Source organism: Amblyomma mixtum, chromosome 1, assembly GCF_055824585.1.
Source record: "Amblyomma mixtum isolate Tamu chromosome 1, ASM5582458v1, whole genome shotgun sequence".
NCBI lineage: Eukaryota > Metazoa > Arthropoda > Arachnida > Ixodida > Ixodidae > Amblyomma > Amblyomma mixtum.
Genome location: NC_143012.1, coordinates 8,458,781 through 8,477,917, shown reverse-complemented (window position 1 = coordinate 8,477,917; position 19,137 = coordinate 8,458,781). Strand labels below are relative to the sequence as shown.

Below are 19,137 nucleotides of genomic sequence, written 5' to 3'. Positions count from 1 at the left end.
TAACGACACGGTCGTTATGGTACTGGTATGGGTGGCACTAAAATGGATGGTTAATGAAATAGGTGGGTATCCGGCTGGTAAGGGTGGCGCTGAAATCGCCACCATTAGCAGCAGGAGGTACATTGGTCCTTGTATGTCATCAAATTTCATAGATAATATGTTTCCTTTCTCTTTCTTCCGTTCTTTCCTTCCTTCCTTCTTTCTTTCCTTCTTCCTTTCTTTCTTTCTTTCTTTCTTTCTTTCTTTCTTCCTTCCTTCCTTCCTTCCTTCCTTCCTTCCTTCCTTCCTTCCTTCTTTCCTTCCTTCCTTTCTTTATTTCTTTCCTTCTTTCTCTCTTTCTTTCTTCCTTTCTTTTCTCTTTCTTTCTTTCTTTCCTTATTTATTTATTATTTATTCATTTATTTCTCTGCAATCAAGAGCTATATTGCACAGAATGGTCCAATCAAGTTGGTGAAAGCCAAGCTGTCGTAGAGGGCCCGCCATCTTTCTACCGCGGTCACATATGTGCGGATGACACCTTACGCGCAAGCGCTGTATAATGAGGCAGGGATCGCATGCCTTTACGATTATAAGTTTAGAAGTAAACGCCGTTTGTGACCAGACGTCTCTCTCGTCGTAGAATGCGCACAATAAACGACCAACGGTAATTTTAATATTTTTATTTGTGTCATTGATGTGTTGTGTAGTGCCAGCAACTTTTATGACTCCAACCCTCATGACGAAGATGTCAAAAGTAGTGTGTAAAAAATCGATACAAATTAAGAGGGTGCCTTCAGAAAAACGAGGGTATGTACACCCCGCCTAAGAGTTTGCAGGGAAATCACTGGTCCTCACTTCATCTCAAGTCAACAAAAATAGCGCAGGAACAGAACAAGGACAAGCAAGGACACACACGAGCGCTAACTTTCAACAGTTTATTGTGAACCGCAGGGCGGTAAATATATACGAAGTGGCGATACATTACACAGACGCAGGACAAAAAAATTTTCAATAGGTTCTCAGATAAAGTCGATCTTTTCGAGATAATCCAACAGACGGTTTTGCGATGCACAAGTCACCTAGGCTATCTATGGCTTCAGCTTCAATAATTTCACGGGTAAGTTTGCTAGGGTTCTTGGTGATTACAGGGCGGTGATTACCCGCGCAGCACAGCCTTGGAATGTTAAGAAATGCCGCACAAACTATGGCAAACAAATGTTGCAGCATAGCTTACCGACACTTCTGAACCAGTTGTACTGCCACAAGAGTCTTGATGTATCCAATATTTCTCTGAAAGAATTGGTTTGGTTTGGTTTATGAGGTTTAACGTCCCAAAGCGACTAAGGCTATAAGAGACGCCGTAGTGGAGGGCTCCGGAAATTTCGACCACCTGGGGTTCTTTAACGTGCACTGACATCGCACAGCACACGGGCCTCTAGAATTTCTCCTCCAAAGAAATTCTAGCCGCCGCGGCCGGGATCGAACCCGCGTCTTTCGGGTCAGCAGCCGAGCACCATAACCGCTGAGCCACCGCGGCGGCTCTCTGAAAGAATTGTCCCAAATGTTCGTGTAGTTTTTTTTTTCTTCCTATTACCACTTTGAGTGCAGCTCTCAATTTTGCTGTCATTTATTTTCTCCTCCCTTCCACCCTTCCACCTGACCTATATATTTCTTTCCGCATGTCAATGGTATGCTGTACACAATAGATTCCATACATTCAAAGAACATTGTTACATGCTTTGTGGTACACCTACTCTTTTTCGCTGGGCAAAGTCTTGTCACCTTGCAGAGTTTCTGCAGCTTTTCAGGAGCTGAACAAATCACTTTGACACTGGCCCGTTGTCCAGTCTTTTTCAAGCAATGAGACAAACCGTGATTGTATGGAATAATAGCAACTTTTTGCTTATTTGCTGAAAGAGGAGGGACATCTAGAGGGGAACAGATCTGTTTCATTAGGATTTCAGTAATACTTGCAAGGACATGCATAGGAAACCCAGCGTTAGTTAGCCTCTGTACTTGTTCAGCGAAACTTGCTGCCATTAGCTGTGGACAGGACTTTTTTATGGCGTTAGAGAGGCATAACTTTGCAATTCCCCTCTTCATCATCAGCATCATCAGGTCTCTCCCGATGATCCCCAGTTAGCCCCGTGCTGCTAAGACAGCCGCTGCCTCCCTATCCGCACAAATTTCTTAATCTCATCTGATACTGCCATCCTCAGCTACTCTTTCCCCCTCTGAATACAATCCGCTACCCTAACTGACTATCCGTTATCTTTCCTCTGCATCTCATGTCTCTCCCATACCAACTCCCACACCTTCATCTCAGCGGAGATATCATTACCTCTTATTTAGTAACCATTGCGAGTTAATTGTTGCCCTAGCTGAAATGAAGAAGACGGGCGAACATGCCCACTTGCCCACTCGATTAACGTCGTCACGGGCCCGCAAGAGAAAGATAATTTCGGTCACCACTTCGCTTGAAAGTGACTTAGTAGTAAGCGGTACCACGTATTGCGAGATCAGCGAGCGACTGCATACACTTCGATGTTGTAAGGTCTGCGCACGCGTCGAGCCACTCAGCTCCCGCGAACTTCTCAATGAAGAAAGCTACCCCAGTCTGCATCTCGCTTGCCCACTTGATTAACGTCTTCACGAGCCCGCAAGAGAAGACAGATACTTACGGTCACCACTTTCGACGTTGACACCTCTTAGCCAGCAGAACGGCTCACCAGCGCAAAAAAAAAGACCGACTATAAATACCCAAGACACATTTCGATTCGTCTGTAAGTCAGTTCATTGCACAGTGTTTCCAAGTGGCTACGATCATTTTATTTTGTGATGCTTCAATTAGCCTTTATTCACTCGTTACAGCTCCTACCGCAGTATTATTTGTACCGTGTTTCGCGCCTTTTCCGCAACCAGCCACACCACCCGCGATCGTTTCCTCATATGTCTCTAGATGGCGCTACCCATCAAAGCCACGAGCAGCGCCGCCAGGGTTTTAAGCATTGTTTTGTTAGATGAATTATTCTGGACCATCCTGGACCATGAGATAACCCGTGGCTTTTGGCGACCTAACTGCAAGGCAAAGGCCACTCCCGTATTTACTTTTCTTGGAATCCCGTCAGTTATCCTTGACGAATACCAGCCAGTTACCTTGCCGTGGCATTACATGCCCTGCCCATGTCAATTTCTTCTCGATTTATACTTGAATATCATTAACGCGTTTTTTTCCCTGACCCACTCTGCTTTCTTCTGGTCACTGCTCACTGCGTTGCCCTCAGTATAAGCTGAAACCTTTTGATTAGCCTCTACGTTTCTGTTTTACAGGTGAGTGCAGGCAAAATACAGCTGCTGTGCACTTTTCTCTTCAGGGATACTGGCAAACTGCAAATCATGATCTCAGAGTACCTGCTAAATGCGCTCCATGGCATTCCTATTCTTCTACTTATTTCACTCCCGTGGTCCGGATCTGCCGTCACTACTTGCCTTAGGTAGACGCAGTCCTTTAACAACTTAGACGCCAAAGCCATCGTTCGGTGGTTGAAACCGGAACAGCATGTGGGAAGAAACTCAAGGACAAATTATTTAGCGGTCGTAGGCGAATCCCACGTGGTGATCAATGTATTCAACGCCCTCTGCATCCTTACAGATAAGAAAACGAGCAACTAAAACTATTCAGACTCATGCAATTAAAAAGTAATTTATGGCACGTACAAGCAGCACGTATTGTCGTGTTTGCACATAGCCAAGAATTCTGGACAAAGACATTTTTCAGCAGGAAGCTTTGTGGAAGCAATTTTTTTCGTATAATGCATGATTTCATTATAACAAAAACAGAAATATCCGCAGATCACCTGACGACAGCCTTGCATTTTTTTTTTCTGTTAACGTTTTTGCTATCATCAAAAGTGTTCTTGGTTTCCTATAGCAGTCTTAACTCCTCGATGCAATCGATGGAAACGCTTTAAAAGGAAGGTCTTGCTATATATTAGAAGACTGTACCATTACCTTAAATATTTCCTTGACTGTATCTTCCAATTTTCAAAAAAATTTTCGAAGAATGTGGGACATGAGTGTAGCGTACCGTGTTACCCTAGCTGTTCTCCAGCGGAATGGAAACTACAAGCGGGAGGAGAGAGTAGCGAGAGACTGCTTATATGTTTTCGGTTGCATATACGTGACGTGGCCATAGATTCCGCAAGCGCCTTTCGAAGCAGAACCTTACAAAAAATTTCATAGTCCAGGTTCGAATGATATGATAAGAGAGAAATGAGTACGCTCAATAGCAGAATGTATTTATTCTTCGTTTTCACTCAACTCGGATAGGCGGTGAAGAGTTCTGCAGGGACGGTAGTGCCACCTACACGGCTCGGTGGAATTTAATGGCGCAGGCGATAGCCTCTTCTGGATGCGGCCAGCGTTGCGATTGATTCTGACCGCACGCTGTCGTCGCCTTCCGCTGTAAGCGCGCTGGAAAGCTCGTCACAGACTGCCGCCAAACTCCGGGCTGGAAACGTTCGCTCCCGTCTGCAACCCCGGCCAATCCCTGGGGGTGGCTTTGGCTCCAAGAATGCGGAGCGCACGGAAGGTCGGTCGCGCAATTCTGCAATTCTCGGCGCATGCAAACGCTCGTCACCGATACCACGGAAATCGCGCCCTTGCCCTCGCCTGCAGCTCAGAAGACCGTCTTATCAGTCTTCTACTTCCGAAGAATGCCTCGGATGTTTTTGTATCTGGCTGTCCCATTGTACGTATCTATTATTTGCAGCCGCAATAACATCCGAGTGCACGCGTCTTGCCGTCCCTATCTCAGTTGCATTACGAAGGGTGTGCATCCGCAAATTGGGAGCGAGCTGGAAGACTGCCCCCCCATATCACAACTTCCACATTTGTAGTAAGCATCGGCGGGGGTATTGGTCGGCCTCGTTGCAAAGGCGCTCTAGCCGTCATGGTCACGCTATCGTCGGAAGCCGTAAGCGATGTACTCGATTCGCTGTTGCACTCCAAGCCCAGAAAATCTGGACAAACGACTTCTAGTATGCACGACTGCCACCGTGTGACGCTGAACATTCAAATTGGTCGCGGGCATTTTGAACGTTCGGTATGTTCCCACTGATTGTCTATGGCCGTTGGAAATAGTATCTGTGAGTGCAGAAAGCATTGCATAGGTCAGATTTGGCAGCGACAAGGAAAGGCCGGCCGTAATAATCACTACGTTCGCGATCAATATCTTCGGACCTTATAGTTTAAAAAAGTCGAAAATACACCCCAGTGAGTAACACGGCGTCCTATACTGATGAGCAACAGATGACGCTAGTTGTTGAACGTCCTTTGGGCATGCACCAGCTTGCAGCAGATTAGGCAGCCGGCCACACCGCCCGACGCCTCAACGGGCACCACTCACCAAACGTGGCTGGACTAATCTCTCCCGAGAAACTGTTTGCGGCATGTCTCCCGGCATGAGACAGCTTCGTCCGCAGCCTCAAGATTGGTACTATCTGTATCCTTGGCCTCGGAGATCGCATTAGAAGAGTGTGAAATCTCGAGCTCCTTATAGAAACAACTTCCGCAAGGTCGGCGGGGAAAGTGTTTACTGCCACAAGACGCCTGGAGCACCGCACTCGGCAGATTTTCGGACCAGGCTTTGGTTTCGTCTTTGGTGGGAAAACTTTTGATCGACGTGCTGGAGACTGAAGTGGCCCTGCAAGATGTCAACACCCGGCTGTTGTCTACTTTCTTGTCTATATGCACAGCGACAAATTGCTTTTGTTAAGCACCGTATGGGGATACTGCCTTTGACATTATGAGAGAGATTCGTTCTATAACCACGAAAGACTTCGCACAACTAACTGAATTATTGTAGCAAAGCCGACATTTGGGCTAGTTGGTGTGAACTCATGGTGGAAAAAAAACAGCGCAAACTAAGACAGAAAACACAGAAAAGAGGGGAGACACTACAAGCGCTCTTTTCTGTGTTTTCTGTCTTAGTTTGCGCTGTTCTTTTTTTCCACCTAACTGAATTATTCACTCATGGATGCAGGTTACCCTCAGGGCATTCATCACTGCTTCCGAGTGACGAATGCTGGATACTGTCCGTAAAAGCTTTTAGGCATTTGAGGAAGGACAAATTAAACCTTGGCTAGGCATCAGCGAGGCAGCACTCATTTCGCTTAACCTTGCCATTGCGGTCGAGTGAAAAATTTCTTTCACCATGTCTTCAGTATCTTTTCACGCATTGCAAGCCCATCAGAAACAGTGCCCATATCTGAAATCTATTACATGAATTGACATAGGTCGCCAATAATACGGAATAGAATAAGGTATTAGGAAAACTTACCTGTGGCCTCAAGTAGAACAGCCTTTATGCAGACTGTTACATCAGCACTTTATCTTCACGACGACGGGCAGATTTAGGTTATCTGCAGCTCGCTGTGTAGTTTAACTTCTGGTGTTGAAATGGGCTGGTTAGCCCTTTGAACTCTATCTAATGCCCGAGGAAAGACGATCATAGAAGACTGTAGAGGCGTGGCTACCCAGTACTTGAGCGTTCCAGTTCCACGTAGCATATGCCTCGAATTGCAGTCTTTGCTTCAGGGCAGTTGCATTACTGTGTTCACAGATTTATCACCCTGATGTTAAAAAACACCTTCAGCGCTTGTGCCCATGCTCAGGTATACGTTTTTTTTCTTCTCAATTTCTGCATGTTGTTCAGCAAGAAGTGCTATTTGAGTTTCCCCGGCTACAACAATGGAGCATCCGGGAACAGTTGGTTATGGCACCTGACCAGGACACTATGTAAACATAACCTAACTAAACAGCAGTGCCAAAGATTGCAAAAAAAGCGCCGCCGCGGTGGCTCAGCAGTTATGGTGCTCGGCTGCTGACCCGAAAGACGCGGGTTCGATCCCGACCGCGGCGGCTGGAATTTCTTTGGAGGAGAAATTCTAGAGGCCCGCGTACTGTGCGATGTCAGTGCACGTTAAAGAACCCCAGGTGGTCGAAATTTCCGGAGCCCTCCACTACGGCGTCTCTCATAGCCTTAGTCGCTTTGGGACGTTAAACCCCATAAACCAAACCAAAGATTGCAAAATATTAGAGATATCGTACGCGACCTCTTGATACCATCTATACCTGAAGTAGTAAAGAAACTTGAAACTGCCGCTCGAGCTTACTAAACAAGAGTTCAGATGAAACGGTAAATAAAAGAGACAGACAGCACAAAGGTACAGGAAGCCAGCTCCTTTTTTAACAAATATTGTGTTTATTCTTGTGAAAACTCGAAAACCGGGGCTCGGCAAGGAGACGAAGTCAACACCCCGTGCATGTATGTGCTCGTTGGTATAAACATCGCGCGAGCGCGGGGAAAAAAAAAAAAAAACAGCTACAGTGTGATGACCTCAAGTTATGACCAGCACGTTTCGCAAGAACTTTCCTGAATGTGTGTTGTATGTACAGAACGCCAGAGAAAGAGAGACATTGGCGCGGAATACTGCGCTGGGCAGCGAGACACTCTCCCAGTCCTAAGCCACTAAGCCCGCCCAGAGTCCGGGCTTGGAATCACAGTAATAAATACACATCCGCAGAAAAAAACAAGAAAACAAAAAAGAAAACGGCTCAAGGCCACTATTCACACTTAAGTGACAAAAACTAAACGAAAAGAAAGTAAAACACTCCGCAAACGCACTAAGCTGAAGGGGGAAAAAAAAAACGTCTCAGTCACAACGGCCACACCAGCGAGAAGCAAAAAAGGCTACCAACACAACGCTTGTTCACGCTATACATCTCGAAGACAATCGCAAAGGTATGTTACAAATGAGTGTTAGTCTTTGTACACAGAGACGAAAACACCATTCGCAACTTGTAACCTCGCAAAACTAAATCGCTATGACCACCTCTGCACAAACTCCCAGTAAATCAATAAAATAAAATGCAACAAAAACAACTATCGGTCCATTACAAAAAGTTCAACAAGGTTTCGTATTAATGTTCGTCAGGCTTAACCAAAAACGTATACTTGTTCCAACTCGTAACGATAACGACGCTCGCAGTTTGTTTTTCTTTTGTCAATCACACAACTCTCACAAGGAAAACACTATGGCACACAAAAAGAAAACCAAGTCTTTCACCACGGACGAAAAAGCTACAGCATCGACATTAAAGCAGGCACCACAGGCAGGCTTTGTTCCAGGCACAATTTTTTTGCGGACTGTTCGCTTGTTTTTCACTAGACGACGTGTAAGAACAATAACTTCGGTTCTTAAGGGCCCCGGGCTGCCTGTGCAGTTTGTAACAAGGGAGCACGACCCGACGCCGCAATGATGAAAGCGGCGGGAGCCTGCACTGATACGTTGTTCGCTTTCAGGAAACATAAGACATCGAACAATCACTACAGACGCCACGAGAAAAAACCACTGTTCTTAAGTGCCGCAGTCGCGCATGCGCACATTCCCACTGTCGCCGTGTACAAAAGCACAGCCGTGCACACGGTAGGAGGTACTGGCACACTTTCCTCCGCATCACACCCAGGGCAAAACATCCTCCAAGATGCTAAGTGCCGTCACAGGCATTCTCACACCGCGCAACCAAACATGAAAAAGCACTCCACATCCACGTTGCACCACCGACACACTCGGTCCTGGCACATTCGGATCCTCCTTTCTCGCACAATATTAATTGATCACTAGATGCTATGAGAAAAAGCCTAGGTCTTTAAGTGCCTTGGTGGCCCTCTGTATGAGCTCGTCCTTGTACCTCCATATCGTGGTGTCCCTGACTGTGTACACCTTGAACTCGCTGTTGCAGCTCTTCTTGAGGGGCCCCACGCAGTCCTTGCGGTAGTGCTGGAGCTGCGCGTACGGCGTGTCGATGCTGTACGTCGTGCACGTGCCGAAGCAGTTCAGCGGGAAGTGGTTGTGCACGGACACGATGCGGTCGACGTTGTGAAAGCACTTGACGTACGAGCCGGGCTTGGTGAAGTTCTTGGCGCGGTACACGTGCTGGAGCATGTGCATGTACCCGGGGATGCCGACCTCGTGCACGGCGTGCTTCCTGGCGTCCTCGTTCATCATGTCGTCCAGGAAGTAGACGTTGCGCACGTTGTAGCTGGCCCGGGTGTAGTTCTTCTGCTGGAGCGCCATAGGCACTACGTCGTTCATAAGCTCCTTCCAGGTGCGGTGCTGAACGGGCATGACGACTTCGTCGATGTCCAGGAGGACGATGTACTCGTACGAGTAGAGATTTCGGTAGAGGCAGTCGTTGTAGGGGATCAGTTCGTTCTGTCGTTTGTGGGTGAGCTTCATGCTCAAAAAGTGGTGTCGCAGGCCGGGCAAGTTGGGCTGGCCGCCGGGCAGGGTGATAGGCGTCAGCTCGACCAGCCCTTTCTGCTGGTAGTACTGCAGGGTCTTGGATATGTTAGGGTGGATCTCAAGCTCGTAGAGGAAGATCTTCTTGGCGCCCAGAATGTTGAGAAGTTCGATCCACTCGATGAGGCGAACGCTGAGGTCGTCCTTGAGGAAGTCCAGGCCTTTGACGCACACGGCGAAGTCCTGCTTCTCGGCCGGTCGGTTGTTGACGACGCGAACGTTGTTGGTGGGCTTGTCGCACTGCTTTTCCACTAGGGACACGGACACGGGTGCCTCACGCTTTGGGTTGAGATAGGGCGCCTTGCAGGTCACGATGAACGGCTGCAGGATGCCGTCTTGGTAGTTGCCCCACTTCGAGTACCAGGCGTAGGTGTACTTGGTAGTCGAGATTGTGGGGTAAGAGCCGGTGTTGTACCAGAGCTGACATAGCGTGGGCGGCGGCTTGATCTTGTCGGCCATCACCAGGATGCGGACCAAGGGAACGTTGCCAACGCGGGCCCGGTTATCGAAGTACGCGCCGTAGATGTAGAAGGTGCCGTTCCGGACGGACAACTTCTGCCAGTAGAGGTTGTTGAAGGAGAGGTCGTACAGCTCGGGGTACTTGACGCAGCTCTTGGAGCTGATGGGCGGCTTGCGGCCGTTCTCCCAGTAGGCGCTGGGGATGTTGGACATGTTCGACAACCTCGAGAGGAAGGCCTTCATGGATGCCGATGGGGATATGTCGACGTGGGGACTTAGGTCTAGAAGTGTTTTGCCATCGGGCGTTGTGTCACGGACCAGAGCGGTAGAGGCCTCGAGCCTCGCGGTGGCGACTGCTTTGAGCGGTTCCACGGGCACATGGTGCTCCGGAGGCGCGGCCGTCTGTAGTAAGGATCGCTGGAAAGGTCCAATGAGGAACGAGTTGCCAGCACCGTGTGTGAAGTGGAACACGGCGTAACACACGCCCATCCAGACGAAGACCAGTAGAAGGACCCTCCGTAGGGCCTTCCAGGCTACCAGGAGTTGCTTGCGAGCCATGGTCACAAGGCGGGGGTCAGGTTTTCAATGGCCTTTCCTGCGAACAGAAAAAGAACAAAATGGACTAAGTTCACTTCGTCATGTCTGCACAGGTTAATACCCTGCGTCTGCTTAAGCTTCATGACAGTTTGGGTTTCTTAACAGGTAACACTAGGCCAAAGATTGGTTTTGGTTTTATGGGGTTTAACGTCCCAAAGCGACTAAGGCTATGAGAGACGCCGTAGTGGAGGGCTCCGGAAATTTCGACCACCTGGGGTTCTTTAACGTGCACTGACATCGCACAGTACACGGGCCTCGAATTTCTCCTCCAAAGAAATTCAACCGCCGCGGCCGGGATCGAACCCGCGTCTTCCGGGCCAGCAGCCGAGCACCATAGCCACTAAGCCACCGCGGAGGCACTAGGCCAAAGAATAACACGACGAAACTAGCATACAGATCGCAGACTGACTGCCTGCGAACACGGTATGATCGCTGCCACAGCGATCGTCAAGACAATGATGGTTCGCGAACTGCGGCAAAGAGAAAATGCTGCGGAAAGCAAGTAGCACAACTTTGCAGAGCAAAAAATTTGAGCTGAAACCTAAAATAAGATAATTATACAGGTCAATATGAGTAAAATAAAGTCACATCACACACACGCAAGATGCAAGTAGAACTGAAACCGCGCTGAACAAGATGAATGTAACTACACGCCAGCAAAGAACATATCCATGTAACGTCTAGGCATGCCTCGCCGTCACAGCACTTGTCGATGAACGCATGTGCCACAGCAAGTGGTCGAAACGAAGGCTACACTGCGCTGGTTGTATCTGCAACCAGTTTTCAAGGACAAACCACACTGCGTACCTTGCATGTTCTAAGATGGTGCTGCAGCAAGCAACCGTAAGGCAAAGCTGCAAGAAACACCAAAGGAAGGAGCTGCATGTCACTTGTAATATGTTTTCACAAGCGCTACAGGACCTCCCACGTCTTCGCACTGATGATTCACTCCCCTACTGCGTAAACAGCCCGGGAACAAGCGGGAGAGACAGCACACGTACAAGTAATCGCAAATCTCCTCTTGAATCTAATCTTCCGACTCCTTTCCTCAAAGCGATTAACCTCAAAGAGCGTCGCCCACTAAGACCAAAGAGGGCTCCCGTACAGCCCGCTAGTTAACAGCGGCGGAACCAAGCGCTAGTTTTAAAAAAGGCAGCATCAGCGTTCCAGGCAGCTGCTCAGGCGTATACAACGCGCACCCAGCGAGCCAACAACGCATCCGGAGTGCGCTGTAAATAAAACGCTAACGGCTCGGCTTCTTTTCTCTAAAGTCCTTCGCCTGTCAGGCCCGGCGGCTGCCGCAAGAGCGCTTGCTCCGTGCGAGCTGTCGCTGCGGCGTCGTATAGAGTCCCGTGCGTCGTAATTACTCCTTGATGTCAACTGCGGCACGGCGATTCCACCTCGCTCTCCCCTTCTCTTTACGCACGGAGGGGGGACTCACGAGTGAATAAGTTTCCGTGTAACGCAGTAAGTGCACGAGGACGCGCTTTTCGGGGAAACGGCGGAACACGTAAAACAGCTCTTTTATGTTGCATTAACCTGAAGCGGCGAGGAAGACTCGGGGAAACGAACGCTGCAAATGGCAGCGCACTCCTGTCTTGTGGAGCTAACGGCCGGTCTTATCGGGTGCCTAGAAATAGGGAGGGAGGGGGGGGGGGGGTGGGGGGGGGGGGGGGCGACGGCGTTTAACAGTGGTGGCTCTGTTTGTGCAAGGGCATGCGAAAAGACAGCAGTTCGACCAACGCTTTCCAAACAAATATTGAGGAAAAAACAAGATGCCAAAAAAAACAAATAAAGATAAAATGTCCCGTGTGTTTGAATAACCAGAGAAAAGATAAAAGAGAGTGTGAGAGCGCAAATATCCAGGGTGTTGGTTTTTTCATGTTTACATTTTTTTTTATTTTAGAAACAGTGCGAGAGGCGTCAATGCGATCAATGCAGGTGGAGTGTATACAGCAAGGCGGCCATTACGTGTTAACTAAACTAAAACAAACTAAGATATTTACAATGCGACATGAAGGCGGTCAACATCAAACGTCAGCCAATTTTTAAACTTTCTTTGTCGGTAAGGTGGTTCGAAATTTCGAACATCAGTTACGCATTTCAAAGCTCGTTATGTTGGCTTCCTCGCATTGCATATTTATAAATTGATGTCGCTGCGTGTGCTGCCGTTGCCGAAATCACCTTAACTGCTTCTACGTCATAAAGTACATAAACGGCGTCTGTAATTGAATCATTAGCAATGCGAGCGACAAAACGAGTTCGAAGTGTGCAACATTGTCTACAACACGATAAAAACGAAAGTTCGCGCAGGTGGCACACATTACGTTAACAACAAGCGAAAAATCTGCACAACTTAACAACTACGACAAGTCAATAACCCGTTATCTGTATGCACGAGTGGTTTGCACGGTTACCCCATTCATGCAGGTATGTACGACTAAAATAAATGAAAATCAATTTCGTAACGAAACAACTCGACATGGGAGATCCTCGTCGAAGCTTCGACTGACTGAGGAGAGTAAAAGTTAATAAAACAGCCTTGAAACGCCACTAGATAGTATTTCACAAAAACAGACGGAACAAGAAGAGAAGAACACTTCAGTAGAGTGGAGAGCTGGGCAGGTTGGTACATTTTTGAGACAAGTAAAGTAAGCGGAAAGACCAAGACACTGAAAAGCACAAAGGATGACGCTGGACTATCCAGATGTATAGTCTTACCCGTCTAGTTGTCTAGTTCTGTTGATCTGTTGTCGTCCTGTGGCTCATCTATGTGTCTTTCCGCTGGTTTTACTTGTTTCAAGAAGAAGGCAATTTCGAGAGTAACAACCGCTACGTGGCCTAGTATTCGACCTTCAAGCAAACGTTCGAAGATCCCGAACATCACAATTCTCAAATGTAAAGCGAACTGAGGCAAAAGAAAATATCCAAATCGCACGTGAACTCGAGAACATTCAGAAGCTCAACACATCTTGAAGAGGCCTTCGCTATCACTCACCACGAAAACTAGAGACCTGGCGTCGACTAGCTAGTACGATAAGATAAGGTTGCTGAAATCTGCTGGGATTGGGTGTTTGCGGCTGGGACAGCAAAGAGCTAACTGAATACCAAGGACAGAGGCCTTTCCTCAGCAGCGGGTAATCTGGCTGTAATTATAATGATGGTGATACGACGAACTAGTAAAACAGAGGACACGCGTACCACAAACACCATACGGCGACGCAGCGAGATGATGCATCACGACCCCGGGATGCAAGCGAAAAAAAAAAGACAGAGGTTGTCTCAGTCGCAGATCTGAAACGTTGTATTCACTTCCAACAGTACGTATGCTTACATGCGCCTAGTAAGGCGAGGGGAACAAAGAAAGAAGCCTGTTCGCGATAGAGGTCGTTAGGGGACGTAGTCAGGCGCCGATCACTATACCAGAGGCTTAGCGTTAACACGAGGGCTATATGCACACGCATACGCGTGGGCGAGAAGAGGTTACTTACGAATGACCCGCGAAACGAGCACAAGCGTGGAAGCAGCCCGAACTGCGTGGCTCTCTTTCGGAGAGTCGTTAATTACCTGACGGAGCGCGAAACAGGGCCCAGCACAGACAAATAACGTATTATGGGACGCGGCAGCAGCATCCACTCGTAGTTTTGTTGCCAGCGAACACGCCTCCGACGGTAAGGTCGTTCCGTGAGATTGTGTGTCATCAGTTGTGTCAGTTTTCCCTTGTGGCAGGCAACCATGGGACTGGAATGCGACAGACGCAATCAGCGCGAATCCCGGCCAGCAAACGAGTTGCAGCGGGTCATACACACGCGGCCCCGGCGTCGGCGCGTCGGTCACCCTCACGATCAAAGAAGCAGCGGTACATGCATGGAAGATGTTGCTGCCTGGTGACGTTGCGTAGTCCACAAACGTTAATGACCACCATCAAGAGGCGCACAGCGTTTTCTTTTTCTTTTTATTCGCGATTTCTCTAGTAATGTCGGTAGAGTTCGGCACGGCAGTTCGCAGCAACATGTGCGTGTGACTTGTATATCCGTTCAGCCGGTGAACGGCTGAAAAGGGCGAGCAGCTACAGCAGCTGCAAGGACACAAAGAAGGTGCACTGCGCCGTGAATTACAGCTATTTCCCATTAGCAGATTATGTTACACGATGTTTATATTCGCAGCAAGTACGGCGGAAGCGAAGTGAAAAACAAGAAAATCCACGCCAGAATCAGGGAAAGTAAAAATAACAATAGAACCGGTTGAGCCAAGTGGTGGCCCAGATTCACGATGACGCGAATGTCCGTTACAAGAGTACACGCAGTTTTAGTACGGCATTAGGATGAAAAGTAAGCAGCATAATAAGCAGCATAAAGTAAGCAGCAAGAAATAAAAGGGTGACGTCACTCCTTTTCCACTTAATTTCTTGGCCGCCTTCCGCATTACACACCCACGAGTTAGGCATAGGTCAAAGCACCAATTTAGTTTAGCTGGCTAAATAAGTGAACCGAAAGCTCAAGGATGACGGCGATCTGCTGCACAGCACTAACTCGTGGAATCGAATGCCAACAACGACGACCACATTCAGTGAAAGTGAAAATGTTTATGTACCGAGATTTTGATTGCCTTTAAAGAATCGAAAGGCACACAAATGCCACGCTATGCCACGCTGGCATAGCGTGGCAGCGATGTTTTGACAGAAGAATCCATTAATCAATAAGGAGCCGTTAACTATCAGGTATTGAAGCTGTCCAATGTTGAGTGGTTTAATTGACGTGAAAGACAGAAAAAGAGCCACACATATGAACACTGAATTTTGCTACGAAGCACATATAGGACGCAATCCACGAGGATTCTGAGGAGCCGCAATATCCCCGAATGCGTGGCACGAAGGCTGGCGAGGATGCAGCCTCGAACCGAAGCCGATACGCTGATACGCATACGGAGATTTCGCAGCCTACTTACCCCTATAAGAACGGGGCCAGTGAAGGCAGCGAATAAACCACGCGCGGTGGATAAACCTGCACGTTTTCGCGACCATAACTAGTTTCCCTGCCGAGCAGAATGCTTTAGCGCCACATAAACAGAGGTTACACACCGTTCACCGTCGGAAGATTTCGTGGGTTTGTCCTTTTCCTCCTTTTCTTTCTGAGGCCGTCGTGTTCCTGAATTAATCACAAGCACGGAATGGATACTGGCTGACGAAGCAAAGAAAACGAAAAGATGACGCCGTGTGTACACAACATGCCGAACACGAAGGACCGGCTCTTTCTTTTTCATTTTACCATCAAGGATGTAAGACTGCAGAAAGGAAAAGAAAGAACCCAAAAGGCCGCGAACACGCAAATGAGAGAAATCTATGTATCCAGAGAGCCTCTCGCGTGTCGGAGTCATTCGACTCTTCGCGGGGAGGTCGTGCAACGCAGGCGCAATTAGACAACCAGCGTGTGTGCGCGTGCGTGTATTTCTCATGTACCGCAAGGTAAAAAGAAGAGACCCTACCTGCCACGATTTGTCAGAAATAAAGAAAGAAAGAAAACGGCGCGTCATTCGGCAAGATTTGGAAACTGTGCAGCGCAGCTGAAGACACGCGGTGGAGCCCACGTCAGTTCCTCGTTCGGAAGAGGCCGAACGTACAAAGCGTGTTCGTAATAGGCCCGCGCCTGCGGGAGTTGTGGCGCCAATTACAGTGTCCCACAAACAATAGGCGGTGTATACTGAAGAAAAACGCAGGCCAGTCACGTTCTGCGGGCCTGATACGAAAACTGAAGTTGAAGACGGAATAGGCTCGCGTTGCATAGGTTTAACTTAGCAGTGAAAAAAAAAAAAGGGGGGGGGGGAGGGTATGCGAGTACCGCCTGCATGGCTGTCTAACTCTCCGTACACACTATCTACTCCACACCAATGTGGACAGTATTTAGAGTTCTTATGAACATAAACGAGGAGTGACCTGAGAGACAACTCTGTCAAGTGTGGACAGCATTCTCTATTTGCTCCGTACGGTATACAGAGTGTATACACTTATGTGGTCTCAATATGATTTTTCCCCTATAGGGGAAGTATATACAATCTACCTATACACACAGTATAATGCTCTTTATGTGGTGATAATATGACGCAGTACTCATTGATCACTGACCACTGAGCAATCTGCGTATACTATAGCTGTGCGGTTTAGAGCACCCATCTATATATTCATACACCTCTACGGATGGTTTAGGTTTATGGGGTTTAACGTCCCAAAGCGACCCAGTGTACGGGGACGCTGTGGTGAAGGGCTGCGGCTAATTTCTATCAGCTGGGGTTCTTTAACGTGCACTGACACCGCACAGTATTTCGCCTCCATCGAAATGCGACTGCCATGGAAGGGATCGAACCGGCGTCTTTCGGGTCAGTAGCCGAGTACCATAACCACTGAGCCACTGAGCCATAATCACCGAGTTATTCTAAATACACTCTCTATCCTCCTCTAAACGAAGCACGGGGTGTATAAAGAATACCGTGGCGAAGGCACAGGTGAAAACGTGCTACGCCCCTTATGCGCAATTAGCTGCCGAGGGCCCAAAGGGTGTTGCGAGGCCGCGGACACGCGCGCCGCGGCACACTGATGAACCTTCGCCGCCGCGCCGTCTGCGAGCCTTCCAAAGCGCCAAGGCTTCACAACGAGCGGAGCTGACGTGCTGAAGGCGAGACGGCTGGAAGTGGGGAGCTGCAGTTCGTTTACACATAGCGGAACGGGCTGTGGCCCCTTTTAATTTTCCTCTTTTAATTCGCGAGTGAAAGGCTATTTGTCAGTGGCGAACGATAGTGGCGCTGTGGACGCCTCCTCATATGCGTGAACAATCAAGAAATGAGCAGAACAGCATATTCTGTGTAAACAAGCCATCGAAGAGGACTGAAGCTAACAAACCAGCTGATTCTCTTCAAACAGATAAAATAAGTACTGAAACTATATCAAGGCTAAACAACACGAGACAAAACGAATGAACATAAGGCACGTGAGTCATAACGAGTGTCAACTACTTAAAACAAGAAGTTTTTCTTCCTTTTCTTACCACACATATTTGCACTCAACACTTTTTCTCTGATGCTAATACGCTCAAGTAAGCTCCCAAATTCTAATGTAAGAATTAAACGAACGGCTTGGAAAGTTGAGATATGTACGTGTGTGGAAAAACAAACAGATATGCTCTCTTTAGGACAGTTGAGATACACAGAAAGTGTTAAGCAAGTAAGTGTGATGGGATGCTAAACAAGGAAGTGCAATGAACTGCAGTAAGTTGAAAGCTCGACATTTTACAGCAAGTACACTCGACTAAAGGTCTTTGAACTTTCCCATACCCTTCGGTAACACTGGCTGAGGAAATATAAAATCGAAGCGGGAACTTTAGATCCCTGACCACCGCTAGCGTTTGCACGCAATGTCAGTTAACTCCTAAGACGGCAGGACCTTTGCGAATATCCATCAAGTTTGCCAGAACCAACCTGCCGCGTCTATGCAGCAATCAATCCTGAAATAATTTCACGCCGCCGCAGGTGAGCTAAGTTCTGACGCTTAGTTGAGCAGGCCAGCCTCCAGATAGTCATGATGGGTAGCCATCGCGAGTAGGCAAATTCTGTCTTCTAGCTCATGGTGGTGTAAGAAAGACGGGGCATAAAATAGCCACGCATACTCTCTTCGGAGAAACAAAACCAGCACAATCAGCGAACAACTCCGTAAACGAACTCTGCAGAGAAACGAGACAAGAACAAGCTGGAGAGTAGGAGCAGCGAAGAGCGCTAATGAAACCTTCTGCTCCCCTTCACCGTAATGAAACCCGCGATTCCCTCGAAATGTGCTCCCTTAGTGGCTGAGCGTCATGGAGGCACCCAAAAACCTTTTAACGCTCTTTCGAGCCGAAACATTAGGGGTCGCTGGACGAGCCGTTGAAAGAATGTCACCGTCTGTAGTCACGCCGCGCCTAAATGCACGAAACAGATAACAAAATCATGTGGAAAGTAAGACCTGTGGCTTCAAACCTCAACAGAAGAACGAGAACAGAACCTCCTGTAGGCTGCTGTCTTCAGAGCACTGGCGAATGGCGCTAATAGCCTCACCGTCCACTGCCCATGGAACCAACAACGAGCATTCCATTAGGGAGGGTAAGTGGTAGAGAGCTCGCGTTAATGACCTCCAGAGACAGCGAACGCCTAGCTCATGTCAAGGAGGGGCATCGGAGAACATCGAGCTGCAAAGGCTTGATCGCTTCCGCAAGTGCCCAAGAGAATTGGAGTCGCAAGTGTTTCAAACAGCCCGACCACAAGGCGGCAAAAAATAAAACACGTAAACGCAGAGAACAACGCATCCCCAACGGCAGCAGTTCAACGGACTTATATAACGTGCCACTACATAAGCTATCCATCTCTAGATCGAAGAACAGACAAGCGATGCGAAGCAAGCGAGGAGGACGGACATTCGGCAACACCTTCCAGACAAACCTGCCTCGGTGGTGTTGCACCCGGTCGAAGGACGAAGTAGAGGAGGAGGAGGATGGGAAGGAAGAGAGATGCGAAAATGAGCGGACATTCCAGAGCATCGCGTGCTTCCCTGCAAAAGTCTCTCCGAGTTAGTTCGCGTTGTTCCGCGTTGTTGAGATCGCCGCGATGTTTGTGTGCGTATGTTTCTGCGAGAGCGCTCGCGCAGCCCAGATGAAGCCGAGGGACTTCGCGCAATTTGGCGCCGCGTCCGGCGGGGAACAGGTTGTGTGTGTCTGGT

The 19,137-nt window shown here is 48.4% G+C and overlaps 1 protein-coding gene across 7 annotated transcripts in view; it reads right to left on the bottom strand.

Moving 5' to 3' along the window:
* Window positions 1-7,220: 7,220 nt before the first annotated feature.
* LOC149365404 (uncharacterized) overlaps window positions 7,221-19,137 on the bottom strand; it is a 220,182-nt gene continuing 208,265 nt past the window's right edge. For all 7 annotated transcript variants that reach the window (XM_089542260.1, XM_089542282.1, XM_089542274.1 and 4 more), the window contains one exon: window positions 7,221-10,398. In XM_089542260.1, coding sequence (XP_089398386.1) covers window positions 8,670-10,361 — 1,692 coding nt within the window. In that variant the 5' untranslated portion in view covers window positions 10,362-10,398 and the 3' untranslated portion in view covers window positions 7,221-8,669. The remainder of the gene's footprint in view (window positions 10,399-19,137) is intronic.